This window comes from Bombina bombina, chromosome 2 (genome assembly GCF_027579735.1).
Source record: "Bombina bombina isolate aBomBom1 chromosome 2, aBomBom1.pri, whole genome shotgun sequence".
In the NCBI taxonomy this organism is placed as follows: domain Eukaryota; kingdom Metazoa; phylum Chordata; class Amphibia; order Anura; family Bombinatoridae; genus Bombina; species Bombina bombina.
The window spans coordinates 571,597,986-571,614,158 of NC_069500.1; the positions used below are offsets into that span (position 1 = coordinate 571,597,986).

Consider the following 16,173-nt stretch of genomic DNA (forward strand, 5'->3'; position numbering starts at 1 on the left):
ATTAACTGAAGCTGAACTGAATAATATAGCAGAAGACAAAACTAAGACTGATTTTATTTTTGTTTTGGATTTTAATTTTATTTTACAGTAAGGAAAATAAAAAACACCCACCAGTACCAAATAGAAAGCAAATGTAATTTATGACAGAAATTGAAGTATTTTTGCTGCCTACTCCCTCTTCTGCTGGGGAGGTGACAAACATCCTCACACACACATACACATAGCTGACTGCAAACCCAGCCTCGCTCTCACAGCAGCAACACTCCCACACTCCCGGGAGATAAAGGGGATCAGGCTGAGCTGGAAACAAGAGCTTCCCTGCAGCTCATCTATTCAGTTGCACAGGCTATCCCTTTCCCTGACCCCACCATCAGGAGGGTGGGGAGAACAGGAGGAGGAGAGAGAGGGGGGAGACATGCATCTTGCTGACTGCTGGTAGCAGCCCTTGTCCCTTCTTCATCAGAGCATTTTTTCCTGGTTTCTCCAGAGAAGAAGGTGCATGTTTGGTTGTCACTGCACCAAGGAAAGGGGGACTATGAAAATGATCCGTTTACGGACTCCTAGTATGAAATCTTTAAATTTGGAGATGAAATGCACCATCCGTCTGCTGGACGACTCGGAGATCTCATGCAATATTCAGGTAAGGAAGCAGGCAGTGTGTGAGAGCAATTGCTGTTTATTTTTTTATATTTACTGTATAGATAAACTGACCCATAGAAGCTCAATGTCTGCCAAATAAATATTAAACATGGTTAGTGGATAAGAGTTGACTATGAATCATTTCGCAGCTGGTGACTTGTCACTTTTGTGTAGTGGATTGTTGGATCTTGTTTTATTTATGCATTGCACTCTTGGAAACTATGTTTTGATCCTTGGCAGTGAAAGTGGCTTTAAAATAAGACAAGTCAGGAAACTGTTCTAAGTGTTAGTGTCCAAAAACAAGTAATGAAAGACACCTGACATCTATGGCATTTACAGCAATGTGCAGCATAATGCATGAATGGGAAAGTTTTGAAGTTGTGCACTAGATTAGTATGACTGTGGTATTTTTTTTTTTTTTTATATTACTATTATTATACTTTGCAGAGCTTTTATTAATATTATTATACTTCATATAAAATAAGTTACTCATATGCATTGTACAAGATATTGTTGTTGTTGTTGTTATTATTACTACTAATATTATTAATAATAATTTCTAAAGTGCCACTATATTCTTTTCAAGGCTGTATAGTAATAAATGATACATGTACATATTATTAATTTATAGTTTTGTCCTGCTCTGAAAGCTTTCAGTCACCAGATCTACAGTACTTATTTATTTAGCACACATATTTAATCATAAATATCTATTTGAGATTTATTTATTAATTATTGAGTTGTTGTGGTGCATAAGCATCCCTCAGTCCTTGCCATCTATAGTCACATTGGCAGATCTACTCATCCCATAAGGAGACCTCGCCCTGCTTTGCTGTATTTGAGATCCTCTCATTAAATTTATATCTGGTGCAAAAAAAACCAGTATATATCCAATATCCTCTCACTCATAGAGACTTTTCTGTGCAGAGCTAACGAGTGGATTCATATGATTGTGGAAGAAGCCCATCTGGTCACAGACTTTATTATATAATGTTTTTGCCTTTGAAGAAACTGCTTGGTTTTGAAATACAGCAATAAAATAGCTTTATTTACATTCTTCCCTACACGTGAATGTTCATCCCTGCGCCACCCTCTGTCTATATGAAACAATGACTTATACATAAGTAAAAGGACCAAGGATCATAATGACACCAGTGCTCATTCATCTACCTGCAAAAAGTGACATCCTAAAATGTGTATTATAAAAATAGCTTCATGTGCAAAAAAAGTGTCCAAATGTAAATCAGTTGTCTCAAACCTTTCAATGACCCAAGTTTTTCTGTGCCCAAGCCTGTCATAAAAGGCTATGGGTTTTGGTTTCACATGCTGCAAAACAAAAAAAATAAATAAAAAAAAAGTGTTTGCTTTTGGGAGGGGAGTATTAAGATCCTATTTACACTTTAGTATTACAAAATATGTTTCACCTAAAAGTTTGAAATTGTTTGGGGAGGTATTTGGAGTTGAAAAAGTCTGTAATTGATTTGTTTTTGTGTTCATCTTTGAATGTTAAACCACATTAAAGCTCCCCAAAAATAATTTAATATGAATTATTTGCAGTGTGTGAAACCAAAAGCTATGAAACTTATTAATTGGGATGCAATTGATTGGCATTTGGTAACAGTTTGGCACATTAAGCTACATTGAGCTATTTATTACATTAAATACTTTAGGCTGTCCTCTCAAAAAGGTACATATTGGAAAAATAATTCTTCTTCCATATACATTGTCAAATAGGATCACTTTTATTTTAGTTTATGCAAGATAAACATATTTATATAGGTGCATATGACTAACAATCAAAATATTGTGTTACTAGCTCTTAGCAAAAGCAACATTATGTTGTAGAGAGGTTTATATGCTGATTATGAGTGGAGCGCTAACAGTTACGCACAAGCAATACGGGGTTTATCGTAGGTGTTTGCACACATCTGGTTTTTCGCTTGTATTACAAGTTGAAAGTAAACGCGATCACTTGAGTGCAATTGAACTTATCGCACGTCGGGTTAGCGCATCCTCAGAGCTGTGGTTAACTGTTTCACAAAACAAAAAACGTGTCACAAAACACTTTAAAAATACATTTCAAAGTACAGTTACACTCATAGCATCATCTAATAAAAATTATTACAAAATATTGCACAAAAAAGTTATAAGGACTGAAAGATATGAGATCATAGGTTTTAGAAAAAAAAAGCTTTAACATTGAGATGCATACATATACATGTCTAATTACGTGTGTGTGTGTGTGTATATATATATATATATATATATATATATATATATATATATATATATATATATATATATATATATATATATTGTGTATATATGTATTTACAAACATATAAATACATACAGTATGTATTGTATACATATCTATAAATGCACTGGAACCCTTTGCAGTTAGACATGAAACCCAATTTTTTTTTTCTTTCATTATTTAGACATAACATAATATTTTAAACAACTTTCCAATTTATTTCTATTATCTAATTTGTTTCATTCTGTTTGTATCCTTTGTTGAAAAGTATACCTAGGTAGGCTCAGAAGCTGCTGATTGGTGGCAGCACATACATACCTCTTGTCATTGGCTTTTAGTTAGCTCCCAGTAGTGCATTACTACTCCTTAAACATAAAATACCAAGAGCATGAAGCAGATTAGATAATAGAAGTAAATTGGAAATTTGTTTAAAATTGTATGATCTATCTTAATCGCGGGAAAAAAAAAACTTTTGAGTTTCATGTTCTTTAAGTAGATGAAAACATGTAAAATCATATTTAGGCAATATTCATATTTAGATCAACAAAATAGGTGGCGCAAGTTAATGCTGTTCTGACTAATAATGGTGTAGATGTATATCAAGTTCCCTGTGTGTCTGATAATGTTCTCACCATACATAGGCTGTGTTTAAATTAAAAGATAAGTGATGTCTCTCCAGGACAATAAAGCTTCCAGATTCAAGTTCTATACCCAGAGACAGAAGTTTTTTTCACTTTCTGCGATGAGATTTGTTTAGTGAATATTTTTCTGCAGTTCATTTTTCAATAAAATAAAATTGTAAATGTGTCAGTTACACTAAAGCACCAGATCAATTGCAATGTGTTGGTTAACTGGAGAATAAAGCAATATTTAAAGTTGTATAATCCAGTGTAGTAGTTGAAAATTGCATTGCAAATTAGCTGCAGACAAAAAAAGTAATTGTAAAATGCCTCTTGAATTAATTTGTTTCCTTTTCTCTTAGTCTAACATAGACATGTAGTAATAAAAAGGTGCATTGCTCATACGAACATCTTACATTCAAAGAAAAACAGCTTTGCAGACTGTAAAAAGCTAGGGAACGAGCTTGCAAAAATCTCAGAGCCAGAGTACAATCAATGCACTGCTGTTTTGCAGCACTACTGCATATTTGATTGTTGAATTCAAGCAGCACTTTGCTCTGGATGCACTGTTAAGGAAAACTTATACAATGCAGCCAGAGAACAGCTCTGTTTAAAAAGAACAGTCTAATGTGGAGCAGCGCTGAAAAGTTAAAGGCTAACAGTTCCTGTTCTTTCTGCAGACATGCTGCATTTTCTGCGATGACATCTCAGATCACTCTATGTTCTGCCTTGGGGGTTCTATAATACAAATAGATATATATTTATTGGATAAAAGATTCTTGTATGTATGTGAGATCAAAAATGACGATCTATTCACATGTAGTGATCTGTTGAGAAAGGCAGAACGCCGAAAAGCGTAGAAACCTGATCACTTGAATTAAGAAGTGAGCCAAAACAACTCAGCTCCAGAGGAGAACTTTGTCAGCTGTGACAACAGCGAGGAGACCGGTGAAAATAAAGACCGGGTCTGGGTTATACACTCACAAAGACAGAAGCAAGTTGTGACCGGAGCTCACGAAACTACCATCAAGGCCCGTTACTGGGCAAGCGGCAAATTCAAGGAGACAATTACCAACACCGCTGGTAAACGGAGGCTAAGGGACTTAGTACTCCACCGGCTTTTTCTGTATAGCAGAAGGAAGACGTCAACAGTGCACTGTTTGAAGGAAGGAATCCCCACACCCAGCAAGAAACCGTATGTAACTTACCTCTGGTTAAATAACAGAGACGCTGAAATCTAAGAACTAACACTACAGCTACATATTATTGGCCACATTTTGCCACATTTGTTTCAATATACATTTGCTTCAATATATTTTTTGACGGAAGGATAGCCACCCCATGTTTGCCAGAACATGAAGCAATAAGGAACTGTGTAATATTTTAAAGGGACACTAAACCTTGCAATAAAGTTCCTTTCAAACGAATAAAACATATGTAATAATCATATTGACAATATGCTTCAATTATGAAATATGTATTGTTTTCTGTATATTCTTATCACAAATTTAATAGATTTCCAAACCCACACTTACTAGTTTCGATGTCCGTAACCAATAGTCCCTGATAACCTGCGTTAACAATATGGCCGTAATCCGCCGTACTGCGCATGCGCTTTATTTTTCATGCGTCATCAAAAACGTCACTATCCTTTTGAGCTGCAGACCGCCGTAATCGAGCTTTCTCTTCACAGATGTTCCAGCGTTCTCGAGCAGGTAAGATGTGCGCGCTTAGCTGCTATAATACCCTTAGTAATAACGAGCATATATACAATATATTACGCATTTAATACCTATGTTAAAAACATATATTTGCAATTGGATATTATATATTGAACATATTCTGAATACCACTACATATCTAGATGAGTAATACATAGCGACGCTACTTGAAATTAATTCCCCTGGAAGTAACAAGCATTTAAACTTAATATTTATACATGCATAAAAGATTTGATGAATGAAACTCATATTCAAACTAATTTTAAGATTCAATCTATGTTGAAATTTCAGTCAATCACGTATAGAAATGTCAATACCAATGACACTTAGATAGTCACGGTTATCAAGATGGGTTCCCCTGTAAAAAACGAGCATTTAAAATTTTTATTTTTCTAACATGTTATACTATATATTCGGAACGAAAGTGATATACTTAGAAATAAAATCAGTATTGTAATTTTGATTTTAAAGAAAAGTATTCATATCACGTATAATTGCATAGTCGCGGTTATCATAAAGAGTTCTCCTTGAAAAAGTGAGCAGATAAGATTTTTTTTTTTTTCATCCGTTTACAATATATTATGAATCAAATTCATATATAATGCAACAAAACACATTATTATGTTAATTTTCACTTGCAAGTAAACTAATCAGTGCAATGGGGAATATTGTATGTTCACTGTTATCAAAATGAGTTCACCTTGAAGTAACGAAAAGATAAAGTTTATTTTTGAAGACTTTTACAAGATATTATGAATGAAATAAAATTGCAAACAATAGCTTGCTTATCGAGTTCGTGGGTGGAGAAGAGACATGCAAAACACATCCATAAATTAGGGCTAGAGATAAGAAAATATAGGTCCTATATCAAGCTGTTATCGTAAAACAGACTTATACACAATTGGAACGAATACCGATGTAATGGATATACTTTTTTTAATGCGCATGCGTTATGCCAGTAGATGATTGTAATGGCGATTGTATTCAAATAGCCAATATACGCATGCGATAAACGGCGGAATAATTTGCGCATGCGCGCGATGACGAATCCTTGGGATAATGATATGCATGCTAGAACATAGCGATTGGACTGACTGTATTCTAATTTAGACACTGAGAAAGGGGGTTTGGCTTGGGTGACGCGATTTCAAGGATTTTGTAAGTACTTTTCTAACGCAAGAAATACTCGTTTAATATTCGAATCAGGTAAGTTTTAATCCTTAAGTTATTGTTAATCGATTTTAGGTAGTTAAGTGGAGTAAAAAAAGCAAAGTTTTGGAATCCTTTAACCCTTGAATACCTGTGAAGTGTGTATATATATATATATATATATATATATATATATATATATACTGATTTAACGGATACCAGACACATGGTTCATATATTCATTTATGCATTTACATATGTTTTTTGCTAGTCATACGCTTAGAGGTATATGAGTCCCCTCTGTTTATATTTTGGTTTTATCTTCTAAGTATACCTTCTTGTTTATATTATCTCAATCTGAGTTTTTATAGCTTTTTGTTTATGAAACAACACCAGTGTTTTTACTATTGTACTATTGTATTATATCAAATGTTTTACATTGTCAACAGATCACTACATGTGAATAGATAGTCATTTTTGATCTCACATACATACAAGAATCTTTTATCCAATAAATATATATCTATTTGTATTATAGAACTTGAATCTGGAAGCTTTATTGTCCTGGAGAGACATCACTTATCTTTTAATTTAAACACAGCCTATGTATGGTGAGAACATTATCAGACACACAGGGAACTTTATATACATCTACACCATTATTAGTCAGAACAGCATTAACTTGCGCCACCTATTTTGTTGATCTAATTGTACACAAAACCGTTGGGATAAGTTTTTTAAGGTGAGCATAGTTCTGCCCGACTGAATAGGCAATCACAATCGTATATTGTTTTAATATTCATATTTAATAATATATAGTACCAAAATACCATCAGATTTATGTAGAAATATATATTAATGAATAAATAGAATATATTCTGCAATGTGGAGAACATTGGAATGTGAACTATTCATATTTTAATGTCACGTTAGCGCACTTATCGCGCTCAATATTCTAATTTTTAAAGTGAGTCAGGTTAGCGCTTGTGCTAAAACAGTTTACTTTCAACTTGTAATACAAGCGCAACCTGACACATGCAAAAAGTTTACTTCTAGCGCAGTTAAAGATCGAGCAGGAGCTTTAAATTAACACTCCACTTGTAATCTGGTCCATAGTCAGCATGTGTGTTTGTAAGGGTATTACTTTTGTTAAGTACTTTTACGCTAATAAAAATTATCATTATTTTTTAACTATAATAAATTGAGAATTTGCATCTGGTTGGTGAAGTTGCTCCCTAACATCATTAAGCAGGGCGGGGGTAATGTCAGTGTGTTTTTCTCATGCTCAGTTACATTCAACAACTTTTTGGGGTACTGGGAAATAAGTGAAAATGTGTTGTCTGGAGTTTAGGAAATCCTTTTATCTGTTGAATTTGATAAGTGAAAAATGTGTGTAAGTATCAATAATTTAAAGGGATATGAAACTGTCTGTTTAATTGTTGTAATAAAACAAGCACTAAGCAGTGGGTTATACGTAATGTAATAGAAATCAGTGTCTATTACTTTCTGTCACAGCCCTACAAGGAGGCTGGGGACATTGCAGGAAGGCATTTATAGCTTAATGTCGTACAACTTCTAGAGTAACATGAGCTGGTTTGGTATTAAGTGAATACTAGGTAAACAGGGAGTTTCTAACTGCTCATTTTGCAAGAAACCAAGTTATTTGCTGTGTACTTACACAGTTTGTTTCTTTTTATGTTTACTTTCACATATTTGTTTTTATTAAAGGAGCACGGTTTCATGTCCCTTTAACTTAATACTCTCTTAATATCGTTTAAGAGATCCCTCTCTATATATCTCAAAATAGAATGCACCTGTCATGGTTGATTATATATTTCCTACCAGTTCTATGTTACATTTTTGCATATATTGTGTATTAATATTGTTTTTGTATTTTATTGTACCCTATTGTATCAATTGCAATGTTTTGTGATCCCAGGACATACTTGAAAACGAGAGAAATCTCAATGTATCCTTCATGGTAAAATATTTTTATAAATAAATAAATAAAATAAATTAACTTGTGGCCAGGAAAACAGGACATACTATAATGTAAAAAGTGCTGCCAATAAACAGTGAAAATAGCTGATTGGGATCAGATTGACATGAAAAGGCTCATCTGCAGCATGTCTATAATTATCAGATGATAGGTCATGATTAACCCCATAGATAGCTAGGGACAGTAATACATAATACTAAAATGATATGCTATAATGAATAAGAGAATGTCATGTTTCCATTAAACTATCCCTTTAATAAATATTGGAGTTTCTGATTTATATTTTTACACTAGATTTCAGATTGGATGTAAAACTATTCTAAAATATTGAGGAGAAAGCAACTCACATTTTCAAAAGCTCTCCATGGGTGTTTAAATATGATCCAGAATTGTTTGGGCTACTTCTTCTTCTTCTTCTTCTTCTTCTTTTTTTTTTAAATAGTTGTAATCTAAAAGTCTCTCCTATTTAATTCAGGTGACTCTCTGATAGCTTGTAATAGTGTGAAGTAAAGTGCATCAGAACAAATGGTTAATAAAGCAAAGGAGAAACATTAAGGGCTAGATTATAAATGGCGCATTAACTGTTGCGTGCGAGCGATACAGAGTTTATAGGGGGTGTTTGTGCGTCTGAAGAAGCATGCATATTACAAGTTCAAAGTAAATGCGTTTGCTCAAGCACAATTGAATTTAACGCACAGGCAGGATAGCACGACCTCAGAGCTCTGGTTTACTCCTATGCTCAAATAAAAAGTTGCACAAAACACATCAAGAATACATTTATAAACAGTTACACTGATAATAACACTATCTGATAAAAAACATGCATAAAAAAGGTAAAAGGGCTCAAAGATATGTGGTCTCAGGTCTCAGTACATACATGTCTAAATAAGTGTGTGTGTGTATGTATATATATATATATATATATATATATATATATATATATATATATATGTGTATACATATGTATTTATATGTGATAAACGCATAAATACATATTTATACATATATCTATATAAGTGCATTGGAGCCCTTTGTAGTCAAGTAGCTGAAACATGAAAAATCATTTTATACAATATTCATATTTAATAAAGTGTGCTGTGTATTTACTGTAAATATTTAACATTCCAATGTTCTTCACATAGGGGAATATGTTCTAAGTGTGTGTGTGTGTGTGTGTGTGTATATATATATATATATATATATTTTACAACAAAAAAACAGATATATGTCAATATTTATTTAAGAATAAATAGAACATATTCTATGTGGAGAACACTGGAATGTAAAATATTCATATTTTCATGTTGGGTTAGTGCACTTGAGAAAAGCACGAGTAGGGTGTTTTTATTTTTTCCCTCTCCATTGACTTCTATGAGGGAATACGTTAATGCGTGTCGGCTTAGCGCACAAACAAAAAGCTTTTACTTTCAACTTGTAATATGCGCAGTACCCGAAGCACGCAAAAAAAAAAACGTACTTTTATCGCTCCACTCATAATCTAGCCCTAAATGTGTACTTAATTTCCCTGGCACTGTCAGCTGTAAATTAAATGTAAATACAGATTAAAAGCAGTGGGTGGGAAATGGGAGGTGGTTTTTTTTTTTCGGTTCTGAAGATTAATTTGTCATTCATAGAGTTGGTTCATGGAGCTATATTTTTTTTTGGACAGTATTCAGATAGTAATCAGAGCGTTCTGAAATATTAATTTGTATGCGCTGGAAAGTTCTTAATCTTAGTTAAATTCTGTGTCTACTGCAAAGTCTATATTTACTTCTGTTATCAAATTTTCTGTGTTTTCTTGGTACACTTTGTTAACTGAGTGCATCAGGTGAATCAATGACAAGAGGCATACATTTACAGCCACCAATCAGCAGCTATCTCCTAATAGTGAATGAATGAAATAAAAAATCTGGGTTTTATATCCCTTCAATGGCTCTGCCCAATACACACTGTTGGGCCACCTCTCACAAGGCCCTCACCTCTTTGTCCCAGAACGCCTATAGGAAATATGGCATATCCATTTTATAAGAGTTCTTGTCCTTGAATACATCTAATAGAATAAGAGTAAAATCTACCATTGTTTTTTTTTATGGGTGCTCTTGTTCAGAATATTTATGGTTTTTCTGTTATGGGGTTTTCCACTCTCCATCAGTACAGCCATTTGAGTTTTCCCTATGAGCTAGTGGTCAGTGTTTCTCAGTCTTCACAAACACGTTATTTTTTTGATATTTTCAAAATCAATTTTAACAACAGTAAAGTGAAAATTAAACTTTCATTATTCAGTTAGAACATGTTATTTTAAACTTTCTAATTTACTTCCATTATCAAATTTGTTTTATTCTCTTGGTATCTTTTGCTGAAGAGTAAATTAAGGTATACTCAATGGGAGCTCAGGAATGTGTACTTATCTAGTATACTATAGCAGCAGAACATAAAGTACTGAAAACACATTCACGCTCCTGAGCACCTATTAGCCGACCTGCACATACTTTTCAACAATGAATACTAAGAGTACAAAGTAAATTTGATAATAGATATAAATTATAAATTTTTTTTTTTTTTTTTTTTTTTTTTTTTTTTTTAAATTACATGCTGTATCTGAATCATGAAAGTTTAATTTTGACTTTTCTGTCCATTTAAATAGCGATCTTTCATATGCATATTATAAAAGGGTCAACTGAGGTAAAACAGTGTGGGGGGAAAAAGTGTAAAAAAAAAAAAGCTTATAAGTATTTTAATAATGTTTCCAAAAATCTGCATAATTACTTGCATTTTAACGTTGCCAAGTGAAGCCTGCTCCACCCCCTTATCAGTGTCCTAGTCCAAACCTTGTGCTATCATATAACAAAGTGTGCATGTGAGGATAATTACTTATGCAAGCAAGGGGGGGGGGGGGTTGGGGAGGGGCACCAGGTACTGCTATTGTTTGTTGCCAAGAGGCTTGCTAGTTTCCATGGGGATAATGTCATATGCTTTGTGAAAGCTTCAGCATTTTACTGTGCACTGCTTTAGGCAGGTGTCATGTAACTCTGCCTCCTACCATGCGCGTGCATGAGTGCATTCTGCAGAAGCTATGGCCTGAATAGCACCTTCCATATTTGGAAATGCCCTGGGGAGAGCTTGCTGCAAACAAAACTTGGCTGCATTATATATTTAGAAACTTATGTTAGTTCATACTGTTTTATGTCCCTTTAAGGGAGCGGATAGAGGGGTCGGTGTTCATCCTAGCTCCCTTAAAGGGACAGTCTACACCAACATTTATATAGTTTAAAAAGCTAGATAACACCTTTTATTACTCATACCCCAGCTTTGCACAACCAACATTGTTATATTAAAGGGATAGAAAGGTCAAAATTGAAATGTGCATTATAGCAATATAATTCCATAACCAGAAATGCTTCTATTTAAAAGGTATTACTGTTTTTCTGCAGCATACTCACGTATCCTGTGAGGACCTGTTCACCAGAATTCAAGCTCAGAGAGCTGATTATGATGTATTGCTTCTGTGAAGACATAATTGTTGTCATACAAGCTACCACTGACTCTGTGAGAAGGTGTGATTCTTAAATACCGGTGCACAGGCTCTCACAGGATATGTGCGTATGCCGCAGAAAATCGGTAACCACTTTTACTGGAAGCATTTTTGATAATGGAAGCACAGTGCAAAAATATTTCTATTTGACATAGAAACACACCCATAGTTCCATACACATTTAAATTTGGATCTTTCTACTCCTTTAATAAACTGTATTACCTTTTTAAACCTCTAACTTTCTGCCTGATTCTAAGCCCCTGCAGGCCACCTTTTATCAAGGGCATTTTTATAGTTTTTCACAGTAAGACACTGCTCGTTCATATGTGCTACATAAATAACAACATGCTCTATCCCGTGAAGTTATTCATGAGTTAGCACTGATTAGCTAAAAATGCAAGTCTCTAAATAGCACTGAGATAAGGATGCAGTTTGCAGAGGCTTAGATACAAGGTAATCACAGAGGTAAAACATATATTATTATAACTGTGTTGGTTATGCAAAACTGGGGAATGGATAATAAAGGGATTATCTATTTTAAAAATAATAAAAATGTTGCAGTAGCCCCTTTAAGTCCTAGAAACCTCCAAGACCCACCGTTTGAAACGTCATTTCATGCTCTTTTAAACTATGTGGGTTTAAGTATTAACACTTGGAAAAAAAAAATCAAAAGTACACACATGTTTTAAGCACAACATATCGTCTAACCCCCTCTAACATGCCATCAAAAAGACCTAGAGACCCCCAAGACCCCTTATTTTAGAGCCCCTAAGCCTTCTTTAAAAAAGCCCCTATATAAGTTTTAGTAGCCATGGTGATCACTGTGATAATAGTGATCACCTGGCATGAATACATTTATTTCCACAGAAGGTCATCAGAGCCCCTATTTACAGACCAAAGTTACATAACTATCCCAAAAGACCCTTATTTATATGTGGATAACCCCTTTATATTTACTATACACTATTGTTTATAACTTTGTTTATTAAAATTTAAATTAATTTTTTTCACACTTTTTGTTGCAGGTTTCTTACACAACATGATATATAAATAAAATAATGGTATAGTTCCAATCTGGGTGGTCTCTTGAAAAGAAAAAAGATTTATAATATGTGTGAGGTTCTCACTGAAAAATGGCCTACAGTAGGGTCTAAATGCAGCATCTAAAACTGCAAAACAGCTTAGCATAGGGGTGGAAATGGCTCAGCAGTTATAGGGTTAATGACTGTTTAGTAGACATTCTTGATTACGGACAAAGCGCATAGTACAGCGCCTTCATTTTTGATGCGTTTAGTAATGGATTTTCCTGCTTAATTGGACAAGAACATTGGCTTTTATACCCCCATAAAGAGATAAGTGCAGCTTTAGTACTCTAAAAAAAATAATTTAATTTATGAGTTTTGTTATGAATGACATTTTTTGTGTACTTTTTTTTTTCCATGCAAATAGCTGGGGTTTTGCATGTTTGAACTACATAGTTGGATAAAAGCTTTCATATTTATTATATCAGCAAGGTGGTTTGTTATGTAACCTACTTTAGGGTTTCAAGTGTTGCTGATTTTTTTTTTTTGTTTGAATTGCTATATTAGTACTTGAGGCATTTTTTTACATTTAAGATTCAAGGCCAAAAAGCAATGCACTTTCAGTTTTGTAATGCATAATACATGTTATTTTTGAGTAAGTTTTATATGTTCCATCAGTGTACTTCATATCAAAACTACGTTAATGGAAAATATATTCCAGTTTAAAGTTCTTTTAAATCAGGAGAGACCCAGCTCACCACCAGCCCTTACTAGAGCACTGGTTGTAAAAACAGTGTTCAAACAAAGGCCAGGGGTAAGAGAGCATTGAGACTAAACTTTGTAGCTGAACTCTCTATAGTACTCTATAGTACTTTAATCAGCTCCTACAAAAACAGAATTTATGCTTACCTGATAAATTTCTTTCTCTTGCGATGTATCAAGTCCACGGATTCATCCATACTTGTGGGATATTCTCCTTCCTTACAGGAAGTGGCAAAGAGAGCACCCACAGCAGAGCTGTCTATATAGCTCCTCCCTTAGCTCCACCCCCCAGTCATTCGACCGAAGGCTAGGAAGAAAAAGGAGAAACTATAGGGTGCAGAGGTGACTGAAGTTTTTTAAATAAAAATATACTACCTGTCTTAAATAGACAGGGCGGGCCATGGACTCGATACATCGCAAGAGAAAGAAATTTATCAGGTAAGCATAAATTCTGTTTTCTCTTGCAAGATGTATCAAGTCCACGGATTCATCCATACTTGTGGGATACCAATACCAAAGCTTTAGGACACGGATGAAGGGAGGGACAAGACAGGTACCTTAAACGGAAGGCACCCCTGCTTGTAGAACATTTCTCCCAAAAATAGCCTCCGAAGAAGCAAAAGTATCGAATTTGGAAAAAGTATGAAGCAAAGACCAAGTCGCCGCCTTACAAATCTGATCAACAGAAGCCTCATTTTTTAAAGCCCATGTGTAAGCCACTGCTCTAGTAGAATGAGCAGTAATCCTTTCAGGAGGCTGCTGGCCAGCAGTTTCATAAGCCAAACAGATGATGCTTTTCAACCAAAAAGAAAGAGAGGTAGCCGTAGCCTTTTGACCTCTCCGCTTACCAGAATAAACAACAAACAATGAAGATGTTTGACGGAAATCTTTGGTTGCTTATAAGTAGAACTTTAAAGCACGAACCACATCAAGATTGTGCAACAGACGTTCCTTCTTTGAAGAAGGATTACGACACAGCGAAGGAACAACAATTTCCTGATTGATATTCCTATTAGAAACAACCTTAGGAAGGAATCCAGGTTTGGTACGCAAAATCACCTTATCTGCATGGAAAACAAGAGAAGGTGAGTCACACTGTAAAGCAGATAATTCAGAAACTCTTTGAGCCGAAGAGATAGCTATTAAAAACAGAACTTTCCAAGATAGAAACTTAATATCTATGGAATGCATAGGTTCAAACGGAACCCCTTGAAGAACTTTAAGAACTAAATTTAAACTCCATGGCGGAGCAACAGGTTTAAACACAGGCTTGATTCTAACTAAAGCCTGACTAAACGCCTGAACGTCTGGAACATCTGCCAGACGCTTGTGTAAAAGAATAGACAAAGCAGATATCTGTTCTTTTAAGGAACTAGCTGATAATCCCTTCTCCAATCCTTCTTGGAGAAAAGACAATATTCTAGGAATCCTAATCGTACTCCATGAGTAACCCTTGAATTCACACAAATAAAGATATTTGCGCCATATCTTATTATAGATTTTCCTGGAGACAGGCTTTCTAGTTCGAATCAGGGTATCAATGACCGACTCAGAGAAACCACGCTTTGATAGAATCAGGCGTTTAATCTCCAAGCAGTCAGACGCAGAGAAATTAGATTTGGATGCTTGAATGGACCTTGGATTAGAAGGTCCTGCCTCATTGGCAGAGTCCACGGTGGAACAGATGACATGTCCACTAGGTCTGCATACCAAGTCCTGCGTGGCCACGCAGGTGCTATCAGAATCACAGAAGCTCTCTCCTGCTTGATTCTGGCAACCAGACGTGGGAGGAGAGGAAACGGTGAAAATACATTGGCCAGATTGAAGGACCAGGGCACTGCTAGAGCATCTATCAGTACCGCCTGGGGATCCCGGGACCTGGACCCGTAACAAGGAAGCTTGGCATTCTGACGGGACGCCATCACACTTCTGGTGTGCCCCATAGCTGAGTCAGCTGGGCAAATACTTCCAGATGGAGCTCCCACTCCCCCGGATGAAAAGTCTGATGACTTAGGAAATCCGCCTCCCAGTTATCTACCCCTGGGATATGGATTGCTGAAAGATAGCAAGAGTGAGTCTCCGCCCATCGGATTATTTTGGTTACCTCCATCATCGCTAGAGAACTCCGTGTTCCTCCTTGATGATTGATATAAGCTACAGTCGTGATGTTGTCCGACTGAAATCTGATGAATTTGGCCGCAGCTAGCTGAGGCCACGCCTGAAGCACATTGAATATCGCTCTCAGTTCTAGAATGTTTTTCGGGAGGAGAGTTTCCTCCTGAGACCATAAGCCCTGTGCTTTCAGGGAGTTCCAGACTGCACCCCAGCCTAGCAGGCTGGCATCTGTTGTTACTATGAGCCACTCTGGCCTGCGGAAACACATTCCCTGAGACAGGTTGTCTGGAGAATCTCTGGTCTCCTGATTCAGATGTATTTGAGGAGATAAATCTGCATAATCCCCATTCCACTGTT

The 16,173-nt window shown here is 35.4% G+C and overlaps 1 protein-coding gene across 1 annotated transcript in view; it reads left to right on the forward strand.

The window, feature by feature from the left end:
• The first annotated feature begins 270 nt into the window (after positions 1-270).
• Positions 271-16,173, forward strand: part of FRMD3 (FERM domain containing 3) — a 431,322-nt gene continuing 415,419 nt past the window's right edge. Inside the window, exon 1 of the mRNA XM_053702458.1 lies at positions 271-640. Within this exon, the coding sequence (XP_053558433.1) occupies positions 500-640 (141 nt within the window). The 5' untranslated portion in view covers positions 271-499. The remainder of the gene's footprint in view (positions 641-16,173) is intronic.